The sequence below is a fragment of the Trachemys scripta genome, chromosome 2 (genome assembly GCF_013100865.1).
Source record: "Trachemys scripta elegans isolate TJP31775 chromosome 2, CAS_Tse_1.0, whole genome shotgun sequence".
NCBI lineage: Eukaryota > Metazoa > Chordata > Testudines > Emydidae > Trachemys > Trachemys scripta.
Genome location: NC_048299.1, coordinates 149,255,442 through 149,277,860, shown reverse-complemented (window position 1 = coordinate 149,277,860; position 22,419 = coordinate 149,255,442). Strand labels below are relative to the sequence as shown.

Genomic DNA, 22,419 nt, shown 5'->3' with positions numbered 1-22,419 from the left:
TACGAGAATAGTGTCGCTGAAGTCGACTTATCCTCGATTAACTTAGAATTACATACTTCATGTCCTCGCGACGCGGAATCGATGGCCGCCGCTCCCCCATTGACTTTGCTTCCACCTCTCGCTGAGCTGGAGTTCAGCAGTCGACGGGAGAGTGATTGGGGATCGATTTATTGTGTCTACGCTACACGTGATAAATCGATCCCCAATAGATCGATCGCTACCCGCCAGTCCGGCGGGTAATGTAGACGTACCCTTAGAGACTAACAAATTTATTTGGGCATAAGCTTTGTCAGATGCAAGATGATTTGTAACCAAGTTCTTTAGGGGATTGGAACGTGCCTAATTCTTTGAAGTGCCATGTCAACTTGTGACATGAATCAGAGGGGGCCCAAGCCAGAACCTTTTATCCAGCAGCTAGTGAATCCTGGTCTGGGTTATGGGTACAGTGGCATAAATGACAAGTGCTAGCCAGAGCTGTGAGCACAGCAGGTGCAGACAGGGCAGAGGTATAGGTGCCGAGGGCATAGCTAGCCGAGGTTAACCAGAGGTGAAAGTGCAGTGGGTCCAGCATTAAGCAGGGATGGCCTGTTGGGGAACATAGCTGTTGCAGGTAGGCCAGGTGTGTAGGAGAAGTGAATGCTTTTGGCAGGTGCTGGACAGAAGCGTGGGTGCAGTTAGGGTGAGGAGACAGCAAGTGTGAAAAATTGGGACAGGGGGTGGGGGTAATAGGAGCTTATATAAGAAAAAGACCCCAAAATCGGGACTGTCCCTATAAAATTGAGACATCTGGTCACCCTAGGTGCAGTGGTCACAATGGGCAGAGAGGTTGGTGGATGTGCAGCTGGTGGGGGCTGGGCAGGGCAGAGATGCGGGTGCAGTAAATGCAGTGGATGGGGATGGCTGGGGTGTAGGTGGTGGGGATATGTGAGGGTGCAGGGGAGGAGGTGGGTGGATGCGTGGGCATAGCTGGGGTGCAGCAAACACAGTGAATGGGGCTGGTTAGCAGCTGGCAGGGGCTGGGCAGATGTGTGGGTGCAGCTGGCAGGAGCTGGGCAGTCTAGCTAGCAGAGAGGCACCAGAGAGTGCAGCAGGGGCGGACGCAACCGAATCAACCTTCTTCCCCGGTCGCCCCTCCTGTCTCCCCCCCCACTTCTCTTTGGAGTTCTCACCCCGCCCCTCGTCCCCCCCCTCCCCTCTCCTCCCCGGGTGACGTCACCCCCAGCTCAGCCGGCGCCATTTTGAAAGTGGAACCTTGGAACGGGAGGGGGGGGCGGACGAGCGAGCAGGAAAGACCGACTCGGAAGAGCGGGGGAAGCCGAACGGAGCCGGCTTTACACCGCCCCCCCCCCCCCCCGGTACAATCTGCCGCCATCCTCCCTCCACGCTCGCCATCAGCCCGGCCAAGGGGGCCCTATCTAGAGCTGAAAGGCAGCTCTCTCTGACCCGGCCGCTATTGGCAGCCCAACATGGCAGGTAAGGGGGAGAGTGCCCCCTCCTTCCCGGGGGCCGGCCCCCGCTGCCCATAGAGCCCAGGGGGCGGGGGGATGTGTGTATAGGGGCAGGTGAGGCCACTAAAATGGCCTTGAAAGCAGCCTGCAAACCTGAGCTGCTCTGCTGCCTGTTATGTGTGGAGGTGGCAGACTAGCTCGTTGGGTATATCGGTCTCTCCTTCTTTTCCTCTTTCTCATTCCCCCTCTCTCTCTTTTATTTTTTTATTCCTTCCTCTGAAAATGTGGGCTCGGTTTCTCTTCCTCTTTTTTTTTTTAATTTGCATTCCTAAAACCTTCAATCCTGAAATGCAATTTGCATCGCCCCCCCCTAATATATATTTTTTCCTTCTAGAAATCTGTGTTCATTCCCCTCTTTTGCTTCCCTGTTTGCAAAACATTTGTATTTCACGAGGAAAAGGTGGTGGTGGTGGCTGGGTTTGGAAGAAGCCCTGTATTTCTGAAGTTGAGCATATTAGGAGATTTCCAAGCAGGGTGTGTGTTTCTTGCTCTCTCTCTCTCTCTCGTATTTCTTCCCTAGACTTTCTGGTTTTGCGAGGGAATTGCTCTTCGGTGTTGCGTTCTTGAAGTGCAGTTTGTAGAGGTGCAGATGTGCTCAGGAGGGTGGCTGTAGGGTGCAGATGTGATTGTGTTTAGAGAGCAGCTGCACCCTACTATAGGGTGTAGTTGTGTAAATATCTGCAGATAAAGGTGAAATTGGGAAGAGGATTGTAGTTTGTTAGAAAATTCAGGTATCGCTGAGTGTGTGCAATAATGTATGGTGTTTTTCTTCTTTTCTTAATTCTGGAGATTCATGTTCATTCTTTATTTTGCAGATTGCTTATCTTGCATCCTAAAGTGCGAATTGTAAGATTAAAAACTGATCCACGTGCACAGGATGGCTCTTCCTTTTACTTTTTCCCCTTGTAATTTTTTTTTCTTCTGGTGATATGTTCATTTCCCCTCCTCCGCAAATTAATTGCCTCTTCAGTGCCTTGCATTCTGTATGGCAGAGTGAGAGGCTGTATTTAGTTTGCACCTTGCTTCCCACACACATACCAGGCTATCCCACTCCACCCTTCTCTTTCCTTTCCTTCTTTTTTCAAGGGAAACAAGGCCTTGAATGTAGCAAGTTGTATGAAAATTAAAATACAGTTTGCTGCATACGGTAGGTGTAGTGTTTTTTCTTGCAAACAGTCACTCTCAAAATGCTTCCAAGGTTTTAAAAGTAAGAATTAAATAGCAAATAGCAGAAGAGGGGGGAGAACAAGAAAGTGGGTGGATAGAGTTGTGGATGGTTGGGAAAGATGCTGTGGGTGGGATACTTGTCCAATACATGTATCCAAAACAAATATTGCTATTCATATTGTCTAGATGGACATCCTGATAAGATTTCCCCCATCATCGTGGCTGATTCTAGTTCAGGTTGTCTCCCCGAGTTCCTGGACTTTGTAAGAAGCTCCAAATACAAACCACAGTGTAATCCTTTTCAGACTCTTTCTGCCACCTCCTCCACCCCACCCCCCACTCCCCAGTGTTCAGGCCGCCTCTTGATCTTTCATGGAAAGAGACTGCTCCTGACTTGAACTTAATTTAATTTGTTCCTCAACTCGGTGTGATTTGGGTGTGTGTGTGTGTGTGTGGGATCCTTCCTGCATGCCCCCTCTTCCCCCAAATTTTGCATCACATTAACAGCTACATCTGTTATGTAGCCTTTTCGGTTGTTGTGGGTTGAAAAGGAATTTCCATTTTGATTGCCTCCTGAAGACAGAGCAAACTTGTTTCCATCTCTCTTCCTGTCTGGACCCAACCCAGTGATTTGTTAAGAATGAAATGCAAAAGAAATGGGTGGTGTTTTTTTGGCATTTTGGTGGCAAGGTTCAAATGAATCACTACCGTCCGCTGAGGCGGTAATGTTCCTGAAGTTTTCTCTTCGATCCATTTTCTATGGTAGTTATACTTGCTGTTAACTTCAGGCAGATTGTTCAGTTTGCTGCACAGATTTGTTGCTTTTAAAAAAACCTAAGCCTGACGGTTTCTTTTGGTACTTTTATGGTGAAGGAGGAAGAGGATTATAAACTTGCTTTAAAACTTGTTTTCTCCAGCCTGAAGTACTTAGGTGGTGTAATGTATTTTCCAAAAGAAAAATGAATTGTTTCTTTTTTTTATAAAGTGCAAACATTTAATGATTTGAAATGTTTGGAAAACTTGTAGGGGCCATTCTGGCATCTAATATTTACTAAGAAATTGAAGTCACTTGTAAGTAAAGTGCTCTGTTTAGAGGGCACTGACGTTTTTAAATTTAAAAAAAGTGTTGTGAAATATACCAACTGGTGCTAGTTTTAACCTGGCATAGTTTATTAACACTAGCTGTGTTTGTTTTGATAGTTTTGTGAGTTTTCAACAATTGTAGAGAGCAACTTTTATCATTCCTGCTGCTACTTTTGACAGATGTTGCTTTGGATATTGGGCAAATCACTCACAAAAGCAATATCAGGATTGCGGGGGGGAGGGAGTTGCAGGGGGGAAAAATTTGTAATCAACTTTTGGAATGTCTATATTTGCACAGGAAATGTTGTTTTGTTGTAGGTGTGTACGGTGCTGTCTAAATTGTGTCACTTGCCAGCTGTGGATACTGCCTCTGTGTTTACTGGAGTAAACACAAAACTCAGACTGATTTAATGAGAATCTGTTTTTTTTTTTTTTTTTTCTAGGAGCTGGAGGAGGAGGAGGGAATGACATTCAGTGGTGTTTTTCTCAGGTGAAAGGGGCTGTAGATGATGATGTAGCAGAAGGTAAGAACAAACTTTATTACAGTGAATTAATCTGATTGCTGATGAAATGTAGCAAGGGTGTTGCTGAAGTTTCTCCTTCAGAATTGGGTTTAATTATACATACTTTTATTAAAGTAGGAAAGCAAGTGGAAACATCCAGGCATCCCAGTATATTCTGGAATCAAACTTATTTGATTTGTGGTATAAGTGGGTGCAATTCAGCTGACATCCATGGTCCTCCTGCTGCTTACATCAGAGTTGAATTTGGCCCATAGATTGCAACAGTAGTAAACTTGTTTTCCAAAATATCTGTCACATGACAAATAGTCTCAGTTGAGACAGAGCTACTAACTTGTCTGTTTTCCCCATCAATGAAATGGGGATAATGATATTTACGTTCTTTACAGGAGTGTTGTGAGGATTAATTAATGTGTGCACAGCACTTTGAAGATGTAAGGTGCTGCATGAGTGTCAGGTAAATCTTCGTCTTTCCATCCTGCATTAGCCATCAGAATTAAAGTGGAATTTTTGTACAAAATTACTCTTTAAGTGTCAGTTATTTTTCATGATGAATTATTATTGGAAACTGCTGTAAGCTTTTGTAGTATAGGGCTCCTACCCTGCCAGTGACAGATGTCACCTTTTTAGCAAAATGGCTGCCTCCAGTTGATGATGCAAAAATTCCATTTGGAATTTTCAAATTATGCTTGTTTCTTGGAAGGAGAGGTCTTTATTTCCTTTCGACTATTCAGACTTCTGGGCTGAACAGGGCTCTTGATCCTTCTTGCCACTCTGTGGGCAGAGCCCCTCTGACTTGGATGAAATTCTTTATGGTTTTAGAGGTCCATTTATGCAGAGCAGCTTGCAAGATCAAGATCTACAATAGTTTTCTCTTGCAAAAAGCTGACTTTGGGTGTGTGTTTGTATGATTTATTTGGCATGCACAGCATTTTACACGTCCTGTACTCACTAACAGGCAAATGAGAAAAATATTTGTTGTATTTAAGAAATTAGTAACTTATTTCATTTCCATTATTTTTTACTTTTGACATGGTCAGATTTAAATTCTGGAATTGCTGCTACTGTAGGGACACAAGTATTTTGTTTTTATTCATGACCTGCAACCTGTGGAATTGATGCCCTTCAAAGGTTTTGTCTGATGCTTATCGACTGAAAGATAGGTTTTTGGAAGCAAGTAGGTTTTAATAAATTTCAGTACCTTTAATATGATTTTTATGTAAGATGGATACATTTTAAATTGTTCAGCAGTTACATTTTAAAGATTGAATGTTAATAATTTATATAACTGTTGTTCATTTTTTTCCCTACCAGATATCATTTTCTGTCGATTTTCTTGTTAATTAACATTCTGTAGCTATCTGGCTTTTGAATTAAATGCAAACAATTGAGGAAATCTTGACTCTGCCTATTTCTCCACTGATAGAGCCTATGAACTAAGAGAGAAAAACATTAGAGCTGTTCCATTGATGTTCATGCATCTGTTCCATTAAATAATACTAACGTGTGGGGTTCCCCCTCCCCCCCCCTTTTTTTTTAATATATCTGTGATTAAATGGATCTGGAAAACCAAGAGCCAGTCTCCGTTCTTAACTCCCCTATTTGTTCTTAAATATTATAGTGCCTACACACTTAGTATGAAAGATGATTTAGCTGTCTCTCACTTCCTGACAGCTGCAATAGCTAGTCACAATGGGTCGAGTTAAAGGCCACGAGTACATTAACTAGCTTGTCCAGCCTGACACTCAGTGTTGCCTTTAACAATTTTTTGTCTAAATATCCATTTCTAATTGTACAAAAGGTATAAGCTGCTCATTGTGCGAGCTGTCCCTAGATAGAGACAAAGAAGATTATAATGACTTCATAATCAGCTATATCATCATCTTGTAAAGGTGTTTTTTAGTGTATATTACAGGGCTTCTACCTAGGGCCTGGGATTTTTGTAGTGAAGTTGTGCACTGGGATGGCTGCTTTAGTAAGGTCACTAGGAAAATTTAAGTGGGAGTATCTGACCATAATGGATTTTGTTGAGTTGGAATTCTTTTACCCATATGGCTGACTCCTACATGGCATGCTGAAAACCCTTACAGAACAATTGAAAGATATCTGTCCATCTAATCAAACTAACTTTAGCTCCCACCCAACTATTTAAAGGTACTGGTATACTTCAGATAGATCCCTTATCCTTGAAATATTGTTCCAATAGTTTAAATACTGTTTAATTGCATTTCTTAAGTTTATTTCCTTGCATTTGTTATATTTCTAGCTGTGTACTGAGTAAACACATCTTTTAATAATCCTCCTTGTGAATTTGGGACTATAGTTTTACATGTTTCTGGTATGTGTAGTCTCCCTAAATTGCATGGGAATAAGTATGCAATGGCTTTAAGTCCAGTCTGGTAATCTTTTTCTCTGTCTGCCTTTCTGCTTCTTCCTTGTAAGCAGGCTGCATATTGAAAGTTTACAAGAATGTTGCTGTCTGAGCCTTGAGAGGGTGGTGGTCTTTTAAATGTGCATGTACTGCCTCCTCGCAAGAACGCTGTGATTATGGAGGAAAAATGCTGGTTATTGTAAGATTGCAACTAGCATGTGTGTTTTTTGTTTTAAAAAGTGATCTTAAAAAGACAACTGAATTGAATATACACAATTTAAAAGCAAATTCCTTGTAATACTACTAGCTTGGTTTGTTAAAACGGAAACAATTTTAAAACTCTAATTCACTTTTCACTTTGTTATGCAGTTTATTTCTTGCATTTCTTTCAGCATAGAAGGTTAAAATAGAGTAGTTTCACTTTTGTTTGGAGTGAAATGTTAGTTTCACTTTTTTGGTTCTTTTGTTTTAATGCACCTAGTGCAGTGGTTCTTAAACTGTTACACTGGTGATCCCTTTCACATAGTAAGCCTCTGTGTGTGACCCCCTTTTAAATTAAAGACACTTCTTTACATATTTAACACCATTATAAATGCTGTAGGCAAAGTGGGGTTTGGGGTGGAGGCTGACAGCTTGTGACCCCCCCCCATGTAATAACCTTGTGACCCCCTGAGGGGTCCCGATCCCCAGTTTGAGAACCCCTGACTTAGCGCTTGTTTGCCCTCCTGATCCTCTCTTCTTTACCATCCAGAATTTCTGTGGACTTAGGCAATTTTGGGTGCACGAGTGATGCAGAATCAGATCTTTTTAGATTTAAAACAAAAATCTTAAAATTGTGCAAAAGAGCTCTTTGATTGTAACTGGATGCTTCCAAGTTGTAGCCTACAGCGTATACGACAGCAGACGCATTATAAACTGAAACTTGGGATCAAAATAGCAATATTGGTAGACTTACTATAGCTACAGATCATGTCATACTTTTCTATTGCATCATCTGTTTCTTAATTTGCTTGATTGTACTAGCTTGCTTTCTGAATTTGCTGGTCCATTTGCATGCACGGCCATGGGATAGTCCCTTCTCCTTTACATTTGTATTCACATTGTAGGTTCCCAAATCCTGTGAATGATCTGCACTCAACTCTGAGACCCTGTCTACGGTGGGGGTAGGGTGGGAGAACCCACTGGCTTTACTGGTTCAGCTGAATCAGAATACAGGTGTAGACTAGGCACCTCCATTGGCTTCTGGAGTTAAATCTTCTCAGAAGGTTTAAATACTAGTGTTAAAAGAACCCAGAAGTTGCTGGAGCCTTGTTATTACTTGTGCTACCCCTGGTTCAGCACTGGTAGCAATTTTTTTTCCTTAAAATCCCTAGTGTAGACATAGTAGTAGCGTCCTTTTTATTTAATAGTAATTCTATGCATGGTATGTATCTCACAGTTCCAGGGTAACTACATCTGTATTTCCCCCACCATGGCATGCACTTCAGGAGTGCCCAGTCAGGTCTCTGGTGTCCAGCTATCACCTGTCTCTTGGCAGGGACCCTGGTCCCACTCCCATCTGACCAGGGGTTTTAAGGCTGCACTGCTCCTTGCCTTATGCTGATATGTCCGACAAGTTTGTCTGCTTGAAGGCTGATATCTGAGCTTTGCTTTTTGTCCGAGGGCTAGGAACAGTGTATTGCCAGTAGTTACACGTTACCACTCAGCTCTTTCTAAGCAGGCATATTTATTCTTAAGGTAAAAGCATTACAGAGAAAATATAACAACAATAAACACATTTAAACACACACACAAATCATATCAGGAGTCACCTGTCAGTCTTATGGGACCTTAGCAGACCAAAGTCTGTCCAACCCTTCAGCAAGGGTTGAGGGTCCCTGTGAACAGAAAGTCTTGTTTGTTTGCTAGATCAGTAAGAGGGCCCTGGGTCACTTTAAACACAACCTTTTAAAATCCCTTTCTTTATCTGTTGGTCTCTGGAAAACCCAATTTGAAGCAGTAAATGCAAGCCACCCTGTGGGGTTGATATTTCTCTGGAGGTGTTGACAACCTAAGTGATTCACCTTAATCATTCCCTCCACCCCCCCCTTGTTCTTGGAGGAGTTGTATACAATCCCTAACCCAGAGTGTTACATACATGTAATAGTGTGGTTCCTAAAAATATTGCTTGGGATTGCAATATCTGCCCCAGTGTCATTGCAGGAAAGGGCCTTGAAGTTGTAATCCTCTTCAATAATTCCTTGGCCTGGCATTTTTTATCCCCAAAATTGCAGAGCACCCACAACTCCAGTCAAAGTCATTAGGAGCTGTGAGTCCTCAGAATGTCAGAAAACAAGACATCTGGTTAATATAATAACTCTTTCACATATTTTTAATTATTGCTTTGCAAAAAGAACTAAGTTGGACCATGTAAATACTCTCTCAGGTGTTGTCCAGAAATCTGTAAAAAATATAGTTGTTGGAGTCTGAGTCTTTTGCATTCCTACGATGTGTCAAATTAAGGCGAGCGGGGGGGAACAGAGTTGATTTTTCTTTTCTTCTGGGATGATTTTTTTTCAGTGTTTGAATCCAGGTTTATCACGTCTCATGAACACTGTTTCATATCTATTTTTGGTATACTTCATAAAATTGCAGAGCAGCTATGGATCCTGCTATTGGTTCAGCAATATTTGAAGGGTTAAAAATTGAAAGAAACTTCTGAGTTCAAATCACAAAACCAAAGAAAATTGAAGCTTAGATGGAGCCTGCTGGAAGCAGGGTGATCATCCTCTCTCTATATTTCAACTCCATTCTGCCTACTGATGGGAGCTTTTACACTGTTTATGAAATCACACCCTCTGTCAATGATGGTGGATGAGAGTTGCTGTGTCCAGTTGGAGGAGAGTCAACTAAGGATATCTTAGTAGATTGCTTCTCTTGATTGGTCATGTGTCCTGTTCCATGGGTCAGCTGGAAGTATTTGGCCCCGAAAGAACAAAGCGCATTGAGTTGATAGCTAGTTTTAAATGGACATCTGTATTCTTAGAAGTTGCGTCAAAAGTGAGAACTAGATGGCTCATTCTAGACTTGATGTTGGCTAGGCACCTTTGTGCTGTGACTGCTGTCTAACATGGTAATCAGTATTGTTTCATTGTGCTCCAACAGTCTCTGTCTGCATCCACCTGGTGTCTCTTGACTTTCACTTGGATGGTAAATTCTGTGGGGCAGGAAACTTTCATACTTGTTTATATGTTGCCTAGCACAGTGTGGGCCCTGATCTGTGACTGGAGTCTGACCTAAACAGTACTATAATATTAATAAATATATAAGAAATCTGACTTGTTCTAGAGCATCAAAGCTATCCTTGGAAATCCTGTTGGACTGTGGAGTTTGACCTGCTTTGGAAAACTTACCTATCTCTCTCTCTCTTTTTTTCTTTTTTTTCCCCACCTCTAAAAGGCCACTTTAGGCAAGCCCCTTTTTAGGCACTTGTGTAGTGCAGGAGGTTTCTTGTGATAGCTGTGACATCATGGAATGATGAATTTGGCAGCATCGCAACAGAGAGGAATCAAGCACACTTTGGAGGAGCTGAAAAGAAAGAAGACTATCTTCTAGTGATAGACTGGGAGTTAAGAGACCTGGGATGTATTCCTAGCTGTGCCTCTGACTTGCCATGTGACATGGGCAAGTCACTTTCCCTCTCTATGCCACTGTTTCCCCTCCTATTCTTTGGCTTGTATATTTAGGTGGTAATTTGGGGGGGTGGGGCAGCAGGCCCTGTCTCGTACTATAGATTTGTACAGGACCTAGCCTAATGGGGCTCTGACCTTAGTTCGGTCCTCCAGATCCTACTGTAATACAAACAATGAAAATAGTGATGCTGAACTCCTGATGATATTTGGGAAGTACAGCGCTTAAAACATTTTTAAAAATTCTGTTTCTCTTTTAATGAAACCCAACAATACAAATTATCCAATATCAAATTTGTTAAGTTATCCCAGAAGGACCAGAATCTAAAACATTGGCACTAAGAGAGCAGTTAAAAGGAGTGCCAAACATCCTGAATCACTGCTGATCTTTAACTCTGTTTCCTTCCTTTTTTTGGCTTAAAAGGATTTCTGTTTTTAAAGCCCCAAGCTAGACTTCAAGTCTTAAAATCTGGAAGCCATCCCTCATTGGATTGTAAAGAACTTCTTAAAATATCTATTTCCATCCCTAACTCTCTTGGCTAATAGCCGTTGATGGACCTGTCCTCCCTGAACGTATCTTCTAAGGGTGAAGGGCTGCTGTCAGCAGGGTGATCACAAATAGTTCTTTAAACTTAAAAAGAGATGGAGTGAATTAAAAGAAATGTAAACAAAATTATGCCTGCACTGGCATATGCCAGTTTTCAGTCTTGAAAATCAGGGTATTATGTGTGTAATACTTTAAAAAAAAAAAAAAAAAAAAAAGTGCATTGGCAACTGCATTATGATGCTACTCAAACACGTTTTATCTATGTACGTATTTTTATAGTGCCAGTGATGGTTCTATCAATACATAGGATACAGTAATCAGATTGGATTTTCATACTGGTTAGAACCATTTTGCCCTGCTCCAGGCTTGGTGAGATTGTACTTCATAGGTCTTTAGAGGAGGGTGGAGGAAGAGAACTTGCTAGCTGCAATATTGCCTATGAAGAGAAAAGGTGTAATCAAAAACATTTCTTGTGCTCTGAAAGAGGAGAGATGTTGAAGTATCCTGACATGGTATAGTATGGAGTTGTGTAATTGAGCATCCTTCACTGCAAATATCATGTTTTTCATTCTCGGGCTTTTTTTCAACCAGAAATATGTTAGGTGTTTTCAAAACATCCCCATAGGCTACATTTAAGGCCACATGATTCTGTTTGTTGAAACAAAGTGTCATGTTGGTTTAAAGCAAAACAAAATCTGGAAAGAGTTAGTTTATGCTCCCCTGAAAATCAAGGTTTAATGCAAACACCGGCTGTCAGGCCCTGAACTATGGTGGTACTATTGAAAATTATAATATTACAGAAACTTCAAATGACTGTTTTCAGAAATTGGTCATAATTCAGTTGCAGAGCTAGGAATTGCTGCAAGCTCTTCTCTTCGAACTCACCATTCTTTTGTTAACCACCGAAGGAGAAGTAATTACCTTAGGCGCACAGTCTTTATAAAAATGTACTTTGCATTTAGAGATTCACAAGTGATGGCAACATTTTAAGACAAACCAGCCTATTTGGCTTGCATGTTAAAACCCCTAGGCAGTTGTGCTTGCATCTAATTTTGGAACTGTAGGCAGAAGTTTTAGGGTCAGTGGGAGAGAGTGGAAAATCAGCATTCTAAGTAAGGTTGATTCTTCAGGTATGTATAACACAGCCTGTGTAAAATGGTTTTTCTTAGCATTTTCAGTTGAATTTTGTGAATGACTGATTCTGGGAACAAATAGTGACTCCCTGTGAAAATGCACCTCTACCCTGATATAAAGCGACCCAATATAACACTAATTCGGATATAATGCGGTAAAGCAGTGCTCCAGGGGGGGCGGGGCTGCGCACTCCGGTGGATCAAAGCAAGTTCGATATAAAGCAGTTTCACCTATAATGCGGTAAAATTTTTTGGCTCCCAAGGACAGCGTTATATCAGGGTAGATGTGTACTGCTTTTGTACTTAATGATTTTGAGTAGCTGGGTTCAATTACACCTCTACCTCGGTATAACGCTGTCCTCAGGAGCCAAAAAATCTTACCACGTTATAGGTGAAACAGCGTTATATCGAACTTGCTTTGATGCACCGGAGTGCGCAGCCGCCCCCCCCCCCCGAGCATTGCTTTACCGCGTTATAGCCAAATTTTGTGTTACATCAGGTCGCGTTATATTGAGGTAGCGGTGCATCTGCATAAACTACATATATTCCAGGATAGTTAAGCTAATAAAGACTTCATATTGCATATTTGTATTTTAAAATTTGCACTGAATTCCTACTCATGCACTTGTTGGTTAAATCCTGCTAGATTTTTTTTGTTTTTGTCCCTGATAAATGTCAAAAGTATTCCAGGAAGCATTCTTTGATTCTTCAAAGCAGTGATGGCAACATTGCTTTCCACCATGGCAGTGGAAAAAGATTTAGTAAACAGCAGTCACATTCAGATGTGACCTACATACTGCCTATGTATGTGCATTCAATACAAGGACTTGTTTTCCCAAAATATTTTTTCTTTTTTTAAAGCAAATTGTCATAGTACATATGAAAATCAGTTGAGCTACAGTCATACTGAAATCAACTTCCAGTTTGATCGATTATAAAAAAAGATCACAGTCCTTGTAAAGAAACTTTTTTTTCCAAGAGGTCCTGATCATCTGTTCAGCAGAGGAATGTAACCAATAGAAATACATATCTTAAATGTGTCTGTTCCAGGTCTTTTATGCTTTTCACAGGGATGTATTTTTGGATGTGTTGAATGGCCTTTTTTAATCTCTTCAATTCCAATATCACCGTTGTTTGGAAAATTGTCTTGCGTGACTTGTTTTCAAGAGAGGTGTGTTGTGCAAGTACACAATTTGGAGTGAGGAATTCGCGTTTTAACTGCATCAAGGACTTGGAGCCCTTCAGTGATCTTAAGCAAGTCAATTACCTTCTCTCCCTTCAGTTTCCCCATCTATAAAATGGTTGTACTTGTTTACTTCTAGAGCACCTCCCAGGCAAAGTACTCTGCTTTCAACATATCTGTGAATTAAGCCTCTCAATACCCCTGAAGTGATAGGTAAGAACTAACATCCACCATTTACAGTTTGGCAAACTGAAGCACATATATTAACAGGGGAGGAGTTTTCAAAGGGCCTCCTTTGAGTGCTTTGCAGAGGATGTCATTGCCCAGTTTTGCATGTTCAAAGAAGGGGACTTTTCAGAGCATGAGCTGTGCTTGGTGGTTTTGTTTTGTTTTGTTTTTTTAAATATCTGCTGATGGCATCAGTGCCCAAGCTGTCTGAAAGTTTAAACTCAGCTGGATGCATGGCCTCTGGATTTTCAAAACCTTATTGCTAGGGCCCTACCAAATTAGTGGCCATGAAAAACATGTCCTGGACTGTGAAATCTGGTCTGCCCTCATGAAATTTGGTCTTTTGTATGCTTTTATCCTATACTATACCGATTTCATGGGAGAGACCAGTGTTTCTCAAATTGGGGGTCCTGACCCAAAAGGGCATTGCAGGGGAGTCACAAGGTTATTTTAGGGGGATCATGATATTGCCACTTTTACTTCTCTGCTGGGAAGCCAGAGAGTGGTGGCTGTTCACCAGGCGCCCAGTTCTGCAAGCAGCAGCACAGAAGTAAGGGTTCCAATGCCATCCTTACTCCTGCGCTTCTGCTGGCAGCGGCTCTTCCTTCAGAGCTGGGATCCCGCGGCCAGCAGCCACCACTCTCTGGCTGCCCAGTTCTGAAGGCAGTTCCGTCGCCAGCAGCAGCGCAGAAGTACAGGTAGCAGTACTGCAGCCCCCCTTGTGGCCCCTCCGCCCCCACACACAACTCCTTTTTGGGTCAGGACTCCTACAATTACAACACCATGAAATTTCAGATTTAAATAGCTGAAATCATGAAATTTATGATTTTTAAAATCCTATGACCATGAAATTGACCAAAATAGACCATGAATTTGGTTGGGCCCTACTTATTGCTATATTATGCTATGCTCTCCAGGCTCTGCTGTTTTGCCGGAGCTAAATGTCACTTGTTCTCCCTACCTCAGTCCAAGGTCACTCAGGACAATTCAACAATTCTAGTGTGAGGCACCTATAGCTTGTAAAACACCTTCAACAACGCTGAAATAATAGAAAAGCCTCAAATGGAGGAGGGGGTTGATCAGTGGAGGATTGATCACTGGTTTGTAGAAGTGATTTTAAAGCAGCAAAATGGAATGAATGTGAAGTAGATAAGGGGGTAGTTTCCACACCCTGGGCAACATTTTCAGAACTTTGGGTAAGGGCAAATATGAACTTCCATCTAGCAGATCAAGTGGGAGCTGGGCAGTTGGAGAAGATAGGGTGGAGTTCAAAGATGATGTTTGGCTGCGCACAAATTGTCTGGGATTTCAGAAGTGCCCAGGCAAACTTCCTAGTACCCAGGGCTGAGCAGAAGCACCCACAGATCAGTTGCCAATACACTAACTGGTATAATTTACACAATTTGGAAAAGATATGGCATCATTTGACTGTTTTAAACATGGAACTGCTATCATTCCCCCTACACAAAATAATGGCAAAATAGAGGAATACAGTTTGTAACAGTATTGTGGAATCTTCTCCCATATTACAAATTGGGGCTGGGAAGATGATGATAATAACCTGATCTGGGGCAACACTGGTATCTTCTCCCCTGCTAGCCTACCATCATCTCAAGAAAACAAAACAAAACAAAAAAAACCTTGCAAAACCCAGCAAAAGATCATGCACAGGACACTCGTTTGCTGTAGAAATCTCTTTATGAACCAGTGGTAAAATAAGTTCCCATTCTAAGCATTGCATCTTTTCCCCAGCATCCAAAGTGGAGTTGGCTGGCACCATCAAATTTGTGTTCTCAGTAACTGCTACAGCCTGAGTTAAGCTATTACATTGGTTTGAGTTTTTTTCCTAAAGAATGAAATATTTTGTCAGATTGATATCTCCAAATGTTGTGAAACTGACAGTGAATACAGAGAAATTGGAATACAGAAAAATACAGAGGCTGTAATCCTGAATCAACACTGATTTGCTGTCTGAAGTTGAGGGAGTCTCTCTGCCTCGGTTTCCTTGATCTGTAAAGCCAGCGTGCCTGCCTGTCTCAGGGGTAGTGTTGAGAAGCTTAAATAATGGCATTGTGCTTTGAGATCCTTGGATTAAATTTAATATAAACGCTTAAAACATTATATCTTGCTGTACAACTGTTAAATAACTCGATATCACCTAGGGAGAATTTTTACTTCCATATTTTACAGATGAGATTAAGGCAGAGAAGTTAAATGACTCACCCAGGGCCATAGCGTGAGCCATTATCAAAGCAGCTGTCTTGCTCAGACTGCTAGTGGTTCTCAACCTTTCCTGACAACTGTTCCTCTTTCAGGAGTCTGGAACCCAAGCCCCACCACCCAGGGCTCAAGCCTGAGCTCCGCCACCTGTGGCTGAAGCGTATAACTTAATTTCTCTGGGGCTCCAGACAGTTGCCCTGCTTGCCACCCCTTACCAGCAGCCCTGCACTTGTGACCCCGCTAAACCCATCTTGTGACCCCCCTCCCCATTGGGGGTCACTCCCCCCAAGTTGAGAAAGACTGATCCAGATGAGTTGATGTACCCCCCGGAAGACCTCTGTGTACCCGTGGTTGAGAACCACTGTGCTAGATTATGCTTCCTCTTTGCAAGGTGCTGTGTAATGGATAAGCACAGGGCTTGATTTTTCAGAGGTGTCAAGAATCTGCAGCTTCCATTCATGTAATTTGGAGTCGTGGGTGTTTCCTATTTCTGAAAATCCATCCCACAGTGTTATTAGACCCATGTTAACAAGGATGTTTAAAAAAAATAAAAACAAACTGAGCCATTTATGTTTGTGCCAAAATAGAAACACAGGAAAATATTTGCTAAGGGGGAGGAATTGGTAGAGGGAAAACTATTTACCAGCCTCCAAGTGGCACCACAAGCAATAGATTAAACTAATTTTAAAAGGAAATAAACTATTAAAGTAGTTGTGTCCCTCCATGAGTGAAGTAATCAGAAGCTTTTATTCTGTGATCATTTGATAGATAGATCTGTGTATTCATCCCTGTTGGAAATGTAAGTTGTACTTGTGACCTTCACAAGTGCTGAGCTTTCCAGCACGCTGCCTGAAACTCCATCTAGCATGTGTGTCTTTCTCTCTCTCTCTGCCCCTCACGCCCATTATGGCAGGTAAGAATAATTTTGCTTTCATTTGATTCCTTCAAGGAAAGCACCTTCCCCAGGCCCTAGGAGACATGTTCCTTTGTGGTTTAGAGCTTGACAACTTGAGGATTAGGGGCCTTACAAACTTCTGGACTTAGCCTGAGTATCTGGAATTAAATCATTGCTCAAAGAATCTGTGTGAGGAGGCTTGAAGGAATGGGATCTCTTCAATTAAAATAATGGTTTTAAAATCCACAGCAGGAAAATCTCCCTGGGTTAGAGAACTATAGTGGCTGAGTTTGAAATGCATTGCCAGACTCTACTTATGCTTTTGAAAGAAGTATTTTTCTTACGTATTAAATATTTGTTTTAAATTTGAATTGCATGTCTGAGTGGATTCAGTTTAAAAAAAAAAATCCAGATAATCCAGGCTTTTACTGCACAATATGTAATGTTTTCAGTGACAAATCAAGGAAGTCATTGCCTAAAGGCTTCTGATATTTACATGCAAAACAATAACACCCAGTACATTATTTCCAAATATATTGGCATTTGCAAGCACAAACCTAACCACTGGCTCTTCTGTGCAGTGCAGCCTATTGAAATTCTGGCTGTGGTTTCAGCAGAGATTTTTCCATAAATAGCTCTGTACTACTTTGGAACACTAGCAGGCCTCCTGAAAAGAACTAAAGTATGGCCTTCCAAGGACTATTCCTCAATCTAGGTTTATAATATGTATAGTAGTACCTCATTGTATGTAGCTCTATTTTGCTCTATTTTACACAGAGTGGCCGGGGGAGGGCAGGCGGGGAATAGGAAGGAACTGAACAATAAATACTTCTACTTTCAAGGTAAAGATACGGATTGATAAGTGACCTGAAGGGAATTTAGAGGAAAGGGTAAAAAAATAAAATAAAAATATGAAACTTCTCAATGAACAACTGCAGGTATTTTTCTTAAACAAATACTGAGTTCATTTTAACATATTCACATTTTAAGTTAATATTCGTATTTAACATAAATAATCTGTTGCTTTAATCTGGAAGGTTGCCCATCCATGAAAAGGATCCCTGCAGAAGTTTTATAGATCTGATGTTCTGTGATTCATGTGAATTAGTGCATACATTTATTTTATAGTGAATATTTCAGTTATCCTTCCTAGGGATAAGGCATTAGAATTGTATTTCATCTTCATTCTTGAATATATGAGTGATCCCATGGCCAAGTTTTGCATAAAATACATATTAAAATAGTAAGACCTGTGGAAGTTCCTTCAGCTGTAGATCTCACCCCCAATTAGGTCACAAGTTTGGTAGCTATCAGAGCCTGGTGCAGCCCCCATTTGTTTGGCCAGGACTTTACTTATTGGTTTTAAAGAATAATTATGCAGTTCTGTCTAGGTTCTTATGGCTTACATCACATCAGTGCTACCAGAATTTCACTTTTCTTGCTATTCTGAGGCTTTTCCCTGTGGGTGTGGGTGAGAGACAGAGAAAGAGAACAACTGATTGAGCAAGGGGTTAGTTTATAACAGCCCACAATGGGCAACAATACTTTGTGACACATGCAGGTGCTGTAGGACTTGTCTATGTGGAGCAGCAAGGTGCGCTATAGGAGTGTGATTTCTACAGTTTGCTAATTGTAGTGCATTGATTGGTCCATGTAGACCAGTGGGTCTCAAACTTTTTTACTGGCGACCCCTTTCACATTGCAAGCCTCTGAGTGCGACCCTCCCCCTAATAATATAAACACACTGTTTAATATATTTAACATCATTATAAATGTTGGAGGCAAGCAGGGTTTGGGGTGGAGGTTGACAGCTTGCGATTCCCCCCCCCCCTGCCCCCATGTAATGACCTCGCGACCGCCTGAGGGGTCCTGATGCCCAGTTTGAGAACCCTGGTGTAGACTCTGCTGGTGTAAACTAAAAGTTCCCTAATACGCTCTAACATACAGCAGTGTGTTAAAGCTCACTAGAGAACTTTTAATTCACACCAGCAGAATCTACACAGACCAATTAATGTGCAATGTGGTGGTAGGTTTAGAAATCACACCCCTGTAAAGTGCCTTGCTGCTCCATGTAGACAAGTCTGTAGTGATGGATTTCTATAAGAAGTTTTATGGTCTCTGGAATTTTGCAGCATATAAAGTCCAGACTTTGCTTTTTTGTCTGACCCAATCTGAATAGTGACTTTTGATTTCTCTTCCAATATAAGTATAAATTTTGCATGTGATCATTTATTCCTTTACACATGTTGTTAGCACATACAGTAAAACCTCAGAGTTATGAACACCAGAGTTACGAACTGACCGGTCAACCCCACACCTCATTTGGAACTGGAAGTACACAATCAGGCAGCAGGATTCACTCTACAATACTGTGTTAAATTAAAACTACTAAAAAAAGAAGGTAAGTTTAAAAAAAAAATTGTTTTGACAGGATAAGGAAATTGTTTTTCATTTAAATTAAGATGGTTAAAAGCAGCATTTTTCTTCTGCATAGTAAAGTTTCGAAGCTGTATTAAGTCAATGTTCAGTTATAAACTTCTGAAAGAACAACCATACGGTTTTGTTCAGAGTTACAAACAACCTCTGTTCTCAACGGCTTCGTAACTCTGAGGATCTACTATATGTGTTCAGTCCACATACTAAAAATCCTTAAGACATTTTGATTGAAAAATGTACTGTAGCACCGAGTTATTTCTTGTGAAAGACCGTCTGTTGTTTTAATGTTTTTAATATAGCATAGGTTACTTTTTCCATGTTGGTTTTCCCCTGTGATGTTTCTGATTGTAAACATGCTTTAAAATCTGGTATCCAGGAACAAATTAGTTGAGGCGTACCTAACCTCTGAATGTGTAGTGCTACCAGAAAAACAAGAAGTGCTCTGCATGATCTTGCTGATTTTACGACATGGAGCATTAAGTAATGGGGGAGGTTCCCATGTGATGGAAAGGAAGGAGATGCAAAACTAAGATCAGAGATGGTCTTAAACAGTCATCTGGAAGGAAACAGTTTTTTTTCCTTCTGAATATGGAATTAGGCTGCTTGGGTTCGCAGCCTGCAACAAAGGTGTTGTGCGCTGGCTGGAAAACTGAATCACACTTCCGGCACTAGTGTTGATCAGCTAGATAGCATTACAAATATCAGTGTGTCAGATTTGTCTCTGATTGCTGTTTGTTCGAGGAAAGGTGTCCGCCCACTCCTCCCCACCCATCCAGGGTTCTGGAGAGAGCTATTTAAAATGCCATGGTGTAACTTCATTTTATTTTGTGACTACATATTTAATGTAGCTCCTGCAAATGAAGGACTTGCAGAAAAGCCACAACATGTAATTGCATAGTCCTAATTGTGGATAAATATTGTGGTTTCATAACCTGTGGTGGTGGTGGTGGTCACTTGCCTTTCCAAGGTTATTTAAGATTGGTACAGGGGCAGGTCTGGATTGTTGCCATTTGTCTCTTGTGTATGATATTAATAAACTGGTGTCAAATGTCCTGGGAACGGGTGATGTGGGTTGAAAGACCTTTGTTTCGACCAACAATAGAACTGAATTACTGTGAATAGGAAAGGCAAATAGGCATTTCCTGTCATATTTTGGGGATGTCTTTAGTGGAGCATGTATACTAAGTAAACTTTAACAACTGTACCAGAAGGTTGTGTATTATATTTATATGCTTTATAGATTTTTTTTTTTGCAGTTGATCTTCACTTATGTTCCCAGTTTTGCAAGTATAGAATGACTTTTATTTAATTTCTGTAAAAATGCCTGCATGTTACGGTGCTTAATAAGGCAGTGACATTTGGGGAAAATCCATTTGTTGAAGTAGATTATTAGAATTTTGCTAACCTTCTATGTGGCTAATCTACAAACCCAGTTACTTGAGGACAATAAACTATAGGGAGACTTGTTTTAGGAACTCAGCTGGATCCCTGAGTTAAGAACTGGTTAAGAGGACCTTGCAAGGATTGGAAGTATCCGAGCTAAAAGCAAGGGTTACAGCTAGAGCTTCAGACCACCTTTTCAGACTCTTCACTCAGAGCTGATAAAACTTCTCTTTTGTAAAAGTCCAGAATGGAGGCAGCCTTCATCCTCTGATATCATCTCAATTTAAAAGACCTAACATTCTTGGAAGTTGCAGTGCATGCAGATGGAAATACCAGATACTTGCAATATGTAGTATTCTAGCAGGCTGTCACCAGTGCAGTCCTTTAAGTGGGAGAATTGTCAGTCTTCCAGTCTTGAATAGTCTGAGGTTAGCTTCCATGTCAAGGTAGAAGATATCGTTGAGTAAATGTTTCTTTGGTAGAGACTGAGGTAAAGGAACGCTTGTCAGGTTTTAGAACTGGTTAGTTCTAATTGTTGGGGTGATGAAATTGTAGTTCTAAAGGTATGTCTTCACTGCAGGGTTAACTTGGATTCTTATTTGCTTATTATCCCTAGCCTGCCCAGGTGCCAGACGGACATACAAGTTCTCCCATAATTCACTGCAAAAGAAGCCTAGACCAGCTGAGCTTAGAGCAGCAAAAAGAACCAAGATATGCCCCCACAAGTCCTAGCAACCCACAGTAAGCATCAGTGAGGACGCAAATTCGGATATGGTGTTGCATTGTGGCTACTCATGCCCAGGCTAGGCTAACCTGAGTTGACTTTGTAGTGAAGATCTACCCTAACATAGAGGTGACTGACTACTTGGAAACTGCTGTGAGACCTAACTTGCCCTTTTCTGGTAGTCTTGGCTGTACTTCATTGGACTTAGATCTATCATAAATTAATTTCATTTTCTCCTTCTGTACATGTAGTCAGCCCTATTGCTCCTCGTGTAGTTTTATTTCTCCACGCATTGCTCATCCAACTGAGTAACGTCTAGAATAGGGGTATTGTTTTGAAGGTACAGTAGTTCGCAGCTTTGTGTAGGCTATTAAAATACTGCTGGGATCTATATTTCACTTAGTTGGGTAAATGGAAGTATGGTTCACTGTCTATATTTCACTGAGTTGGGTAAAGGGAACCATTGCTCATTGGTTTCCTATGCATTTGTTCAGAGAGGAATTGCAGTAATGTCCTTTCTCAAGGTTTAAAAATAGAAGGTAATTAATCAGGGTGATGAGGGTTAATGGTTTCTGTCCAGAAACCAAACAGCTTTGCATCTGGTTATAGAGAGAATAACCTTGTATACATCTACTATAATTATGGTTTGTTTTTTATTTAGGTAGAGATATTTTAGTACTTTATATATGTATGAAACCCCACCCACCCCCCCACCAGTTTTGGCTTTTTAAATAAACACAACCCCCCCCCTCTTTATTTTATTTATTTATTTTTTTTTTTGAACAGTTGAAATGTCTTCCAAAACACCCGTGTAGAGGCTTTTTTCAGCCAACAAAACCCAACCCTTTAGTTTTCCCATTTGCAGAATGTTAGGCTTTGTGTACACTGGCACTTTCTTCACTAAAACTTCACTAAAACTTCTGTCGCTGAGGGGTGTGAAAAAACACTACCCTGGTAGACAAAAGTTTTAGCAACGAAAAGCACCAGTGTGGACAGCGCTTTGTTGGTGGGAGCCGTGCTCCTGACGACGAAGCTGCTGCTGCTCGTTGGAGGTGGCTTTATTTTATCCCATCAAAAAAGAGCAGCTACACAGCACACCTTACAACAGCAGAGCCGCTCCGTTGTAAAGTTCGCAATGTAGACATAACCTTGGATTTGTTGTGTAGTAGGTTTACGGAACATTTTGATAACGAGTAGATGGTGTGAAAGTTTAAACAAAGAACAGAACCCCTATCTTGGTGAGCAGTGTAAAGGTATAATACTAACACTATGGACAGGTACAGTCCAGACTGACCCAGAGGATGGTGGTTATAGTAAATGGAATCCTGCTGGAGCTTCATTATTACATTTAA

The 22,419-nt window shown here is 41.2% G+C and overlaps 1 protein-coding gene across 3 annotated transcripts in view; it reads left to right on the top strand.

The window, feature by feature from the left end:
• The first annotated feature begins 1,230 nt into the window (after positions 1 to 1,230).
• The window catches only part of PPP2R2A (protein phosphatase 2 regulatory subunit Balpha), a 79,913-nt gene continuing 58,724 nt past the window's right edge, over positions 1,231 to 22,419 (top strand). Inside the window, exons 1-2 of one of the 3 annotated variants that reach the window (XM_034761828.1) lie at positions 1,231 to 1,473; positions 4,202 to 4,282. In XM_034761828.1, coding sequence (XP_034617719.1) covers positions 1,467 to 1,473; positions 4,202 to 4,282 — 88 coding nt within the window. In that variant the 5' untranslated portion in view covers positions 1,231 to 1,466. Of the gene's footprint in view, positions 1,474 to 2,535; positions 2,656 to 3,385; positions 3,438 to 4,201; positions 4,283 to 22,419 lie in introns of those variants that run through there. The other 2 variants (XM_034761826.1, XM_034761825.1) reach the window with 2 other exon arrangements.